Source organism: Tarenaya hassleriana, unplaced genomic scaffold (genome assembly GCF_000463585.1).
Source record: "Tarenaya hassleriana unplaced genomic scaffold, ASM46358v1 Cleome2, whole genome shotgun sequence".
Lineage (NCBI taxonomy): Eukaryota > Viridiplantae > Streptophyta > Magnoliopsida > Brassicales > Cleomaceae > Tarenaya > Tarenaya hassleriana.
Window position 1 is genome coordinate 4,492,893 of NW_010965372.1, and position 6,000 is coordinate 4,498,892.

General features: G+C 36.0%; 1 protein-coding gene across 1 annotated transcript; it reads left to right on the forward strand.

The window, feature by feature from the left end:
- The first annotated feature begins 2,241 nt into the window (after positions 1-2,241).
- LOC104813295 (U-box domain-containing protein 35-like) lies at positions 2,242-5,638 on the forward strand. The gene is made up of 11 exons (XM_019202353.1): positions 2,242-2,607; positions 2,669-2,693; positions 2,755-2,840; positions 2,949-3,070; positions 3,176-3,400; positions 3,527-3,764; positions 3,847-3,903; positions 3,999-4,065; positions 4,108-4,610; positions 4,702-5,065; positions 5,156-5,638. Exons 1-11 carry the CDS (start codon positions 2,380-2,382, stop codon positions 5,611-5,613), a joined length of 2,373 nt encoding a protein of 790 aa, XP_019057898.1. The 5' UTR covers positions 2,242-2,379; the 3' UTR covers positions 5,614-5,638.
- Positions 5,639-6,000: the final 362 nt, after the last annotated feature.

The window sequence follows — 6,000 nt, forward strand, 5'->3', positions numbered from 1 at the left end:
TCGAGGGACACTTGTCGACCAACGATAAGCTTGTACTTTTACTACTTAAATATTTGTATCTCAACGCTAACAATATTATCCAGACTATATATTATATGGTGTCAACGAAAAATTATTTAAATACGTTTTTATGTTACATGGTAATATGAGAATCTATAATACGTGAAGCATAATTAACTGTTAAAATAATAAATAATTACACAAACAATTAAAATATTCTATAATTCAACTATTATCTGTAAGAATTTGAGTTTTTTTTCCTAAAGAGTGTTAAGAAAATTAAATGTTTTCCAAATCCAGAATTTAGGGTTTATAATGAATAGGTCTCACTTCAGATGCGCTGTAAATTCTATGACTAAATAAAATTTTAATGGGCATTTAAATTATTTTTGTGAATATATATATATATATATCGTTTAACATAATTTTAATATTAAAAATTCTTGTTAAAAAATTTTAATAAGATGTGATGCAGAACATGGGAACAACAAACTGAAAAAAAAAAGATATATAATTTATTATATTAAAGAAATAAGAATAAAAAGTCAAGACCTCGTCAATAATCCATGAACAAAACCCCTTGTTTATTTAATTTCAGAAATTAATGTAATCGTGAATAAACATATTCATCAATAATCATACAATTGCATTTTGCAATAATAATGCTATGATTTCTCGTTAATTTGTTACTGAGCATCCATTTTGATTAGGTCGAGCAGTAATATTTGTGATTAAGCAAATGAAACAAGGGCAAAAGTGTAATTATGAATAGTTTAAGATTTCGCATTGTAATTAACGACGTTGAAAACATTAAACCAAAAAAGATATCCAAACAATCAGGAGAAAATATAGTCAAGTAACATGTGTGATATTTATTTCAATTGTGTTTGATAGAATTTGTTTGTTTTTTTTTAAATATGGCAAATAGTTCATTCACACTTATATTTCTCTCTCTATACATACGGTTTTACTATTTGACTGCAATTTCATGTAAAAAAGAATTTTAAATATTATTTAAATTTCAATATTTTGTATATTTACATGAAACAATAAACTTCTAAAAAAATTATGTTCTATCAATAAACTACTAGAAATATAAACATGTGGTGAGTCAATTGGACTATAACTGTTTAAATATTTTTTTTAACAAAAAATATATTTTGAAAAAATTGTTATGGTCGTGAGAAATTGTTTTTTGTTCTTAGGTAGCTGAGCTATTTTGGAACATGCCAACAAGATAACAAAAAGAGATTATATGTATAACATTTTTTTTTATAAAAATATGTATAACATTTTTTCTAAACACCATATGGACCGACTTCTATATCTAAAAAAATTGTTAGAGAAATTTTGTATACAGACCATGAAAACAACTGCTCTTGATAATGATTTCACTATTATCATATTTGTGTCCTGATATTAGTTGGATATCGTATCGATTATATCCGAAATAAATTAATTATTTCTAAAATAACTGATAAAATTAAGAAAATTCCGTTTCATTAAATGGTGAATAGTAAATTCCGTTAATTATATTAAGAAATTCAATACCACAGGTTTTACTTAGATGGGTGTTACGGATCTTAATTTTAACATATCTTTTGACTCGATTTTTTTTTTTTATTTTAAAAAGTTATAACGACCCCTTTTTACACTAGATTCGGTTCTAATTCAATTTAATTTTTAAAAGTATTAACATCTGTTGATTCAAATAAGTATATATATATATATATATATATATATATTAATCAGATTCAATAATTGGGATCAATTCGGTTATATAGCCACATCTAGGTTTGAATTTGATTGACATTTCAGTCAAGAACAGCACCGTCACCGACAAATTCAATCCAACATTTGTATTCCAAATGCCAACTGTAATAAATTCTTCTAATCTTTCCATAATTATCCAAAATAACTTTTTATTAATACTAATAATAATAATTAAGTCCACAACTGAAATACAAAGCTTCTTCTCCAACCAATTAAATTTTCCTTTTCAGTTTCTCTGGTCAAAACACTGTTTGAGTTGTTGAAGAAAACGAAAAATCCCCAAAATTAGCAAAACAAATTTAACATATATATTTTTTTCTAAACTAATAATGTTAATCATAATAATTAAAAAAAAAAACAAAACAAACACTAACAGTTTTCTTTATATATTTATTTATCGCTCATTAGATTTCATTTGTTCTCAATTCCGTGTTTTCAAAGTTCTTGTCGGAAGTTCCAACTCAAAAACCAAAGGGAGATAAACACGAACAAGAGTGAAAAATAGTCGTTGCTTTAGCATCAAGTCATTACAAGGGAAAATTTTCTTTGTGTCGGTTTCTTGTGAAACAAGTAATAGACAGAGATTTAGGGTTTCGCGGGTCGGAGATGTCTCTGAGAACGATCAAAGCGATGGCGGACGTTGGCGGCGGTGGCGGAGCGATCACGGCAATAGCGATCGATAAGGACAAAAACAGCCAACATGCTCTGAAATGGGCTGTCGAAAATATTATCACCGATTCTCCTCATTGTATCCTTCTCCACGTTAAACAAAAGACCAGTATGCATCTCCATCATCATCATCATCATCATGGCTATACATCTAGAATGATGCCATTTTAAGATTTACTTGAACATAGATGCTTACCATCATCATCGTGACAACAATCGACATCAGCATTGTCATAAATCAGAATCATATGGTCCCAACACCATATCCATTAGCAAACCCCAATCTCAAAGCCCTAATCTAAATCTCTGCAGGAGAATCTACAGAAGATCGAGAAGACGACCAACAAGAAGCATACCATTTCTTCCTTCCCTTCAGAGGATTTTGTGCTCGGAAAGGGGTCAGTCATCATTTCACATTTCCTTCAGAACACATTCACTTTCTGCATCCCTTGTAGCCATTATTTTATATATGTGGATGTAATGATACATGGATACAAAGTTTTCAGATCATAGCAAAGGAGGTTCTTCTTCATGATCATGACGTCTCCGGTGCAATTGTCAAATACCTCGCCAACGACAACATCGCAAACATTGTCGTTGGCGCCTCTGCACATAATTCCTTGCTCAAGTCTCTTCCTTCTTTCCCCTCTTTCTCCAATTTCATTGTTTTTGTTTTTAGCCAAAAGCTTTGATCTGATCTCACATACACCTTTTTCATCTCATGATGCCATAGGAGGTTCAAGCAAGCAGATTTGGCGACAAATTTGGTCAAGAAGGCTCCAGAGACTTGTGCTGTCTTTGTTGTCTCAAAAGGGAGGCTTATCACAAGTAGATCTGCAAACCGTCCTCGGACACCTCGGTCTCCGCATACACCAAAGAAACGTGCTAACCAACTGAATCTCTCTGTAATACTATCTGATCCTGGGCCAGAGAGCTTGAATTCTGGTGAAACTGGCAGGTAACCTAAGCTTTTAACCTGATCTTGACTATGATTCCCTGGGCTAAAGGGTGGAAAGGGAGCATATGAGGGAGTTCCGAGTGAAAGTCTTTGCCTTTCTCATCATTCTTGGTTTACCTTGTGCAGGACATCAGCAGTCACAAGTGGAGAGATGATCCGATCTGCCCTAAACTACAGACCCAGACCGTATCTCTCCCAATCTGATTCGCCCAACAGCTCCCGAAGTGCGAATTCTCAGTGGGAGATGGGCAGTGACTTCTCTTCCTATTCCAACAGCATGGTGTCAATGGAGAATTCCTACAGCATTCTTGAAAACTCCACCACCAACGGCAGCTCTTTGACCTCGCTCTCATCCATGTCCATTGTGAGTATTATTACATCAAGCTGACAGGCAATTTCTTGGCCCTCGCGGTGCTTCCCGTCTGACCCTTGATCTGTTTTTGTAGTCTGAGGCGGGTGACGTGCAGGAAAATTTATCTTCAAACAATTTCCTGGAACAACAGGTAAACATTCAGAGACACAAAATCTGGTTTCGGGTATGCAGAATCTCAAGAACATGCTACTGAGTTTGTTTTGCTCTGTGCGTGGGTCTGCACAGAACCGAGTTCTTGAGACAGAGATGAGAAGATTGAGACATCAATTGCAGAAGTTGAATTCTACTCTTGGTAGAGAAGCAAGTGATGCAAAAGAAAACGTAAGATAATAAGTATGCTTACACGTTGATTGCAATATTGTTTCCCTGATTGTCTCCAGTTGTAACATCAGAAATTGCATTTTGCAGGCGATACATCTTCAAGAAGGCAGAGCAGACGAAAGACAATGGCTGGAAGAAGAAAAGCAAGCAGCAGATAGCCCTAGAGCATTGCCCGAGTTGGAGAAGCAGAAATCTCAGGCTGCAGTCCAAGTAGCTGAAATGGCACAGCGTCTTGCCGAGATGGAGATCCAGAAGAAAAAACTCATGGAGATGCAGATGAAGTTAGAGGAACGACAGAAGACATCAGCAGATTATAGACCCTTGGACAACAGGGTATCTTATCGACGATACAGTATCAAAGAGATTGAAGATGCAACAGAATGCTTTTCAGATGGTTTAAAGATCGGGGAAGGAGGTTACGGACCTGTTTATAAAGCCATCCTTGATCACACAGCTGTTGCCATAAAAATCTTGAAGTCAGATGTTTCACAAGGCCTGAGACAGTTCCATCAAGAGGTAATACATTTTGAAATCTCAAATGGCTCTTCCCCTCACTCATCTCTTCTTTTCTAACAATGTTTCATACGTTATGTGTAACTTTGACTAGATTGAAGTTTTGAGCTGCATGAGGCATCCTAACATGGTAATCCTCCTCGGTGCCTGCCCCGAGTATGGGTGCCTTGTTTATGAGTACATGGAAAATGGAACCCTCGAAGATCGCCTCTTCTGCAAAGACGATACTCCACCATTAACATGGAGAACACGGTTCAGAATCGCTGCTGAGATAGCCACAGGACTTCTTTTCCTTCACCAAGCAAAACCCGAGCCCCTGGTTCATCGTGATCTGAAGCCAGCAAACATTCTACTGGATGGACATTTTGTTAGCAAGATCAGTGATGTCGGTCTAGCTCGGCTGGTCCCTTCATCTGTGGCCGATAGCTACAGCCATTATCACATGACTGCTGCAGCTGGTACAAACCCATCACTCTAGTCTAGTCACAAATATTCATTACATTGAACCACTCATTGATGTTCATCTTCCTTTGGCTACTTTGCAACAGGTACATTTTGTTACATTGACCCAGAATACCAGCAAACGGGAATGCTTGGAGTGAAGTCAGACTTGTACTCATTTGGTGTGGTTCTCCTGCAAATCCTCACAGCAAGGCCACCTATAGGTTTAAGTCATAAAGTAGAGCAAGCGATCGAGAACAAGAGATTCAGAGAAATTCTGGATCCCAATATACAAGATTGGCCAATAAAAGAAACCTTGGCATTGGCTAGATTGGCTTTGCAATGTTGTGAGCTGAGGAAAAAGGACAGACCTGATCTCGCTTCAGGTCTGTTGCCACTGCTGGATAAGCTAAGGGATCTTGCATTGGAAGATCAGGAACCCGATTTGTACAGAACGCTATGTGTGCCACTGCCTCATGATTCAGTTCCACTTGCCAGGATTCCTTCATCACAGGTTAGTTTCTTAGAACCCTTTTCTTCTCAAGGGATATCAACTGCATATTGAACTTCAAACATTTACGCGCATTAGACCTGCAATATTGTAGATTTCTACTATTCATCTTGGAAAGGATACAAGTAGCAGTGATAATCTAAATCAAAACTAAGACATATACTTGCTAATTATGCACAATAAGCATTTGAACACATACCATATACTTCACAAGTCAATGAGCATAGCTGGATATGAAGCCTGACATCCTTAGATCATCGAGAAAACATGTGTGTAACCATAGAAACATATTATGAATGTGCTTTTTTTATTCTGCATAAACATGCACTTGATCACGTGGAGAAGGTTATAGACAGTTTGATTTATTCCTGAATAAGTGGGTAAAAGTGTTCCTCAAGACTTTCTCAGTCAAGAATGAATCCCTTTCCTGAGACACTCTTT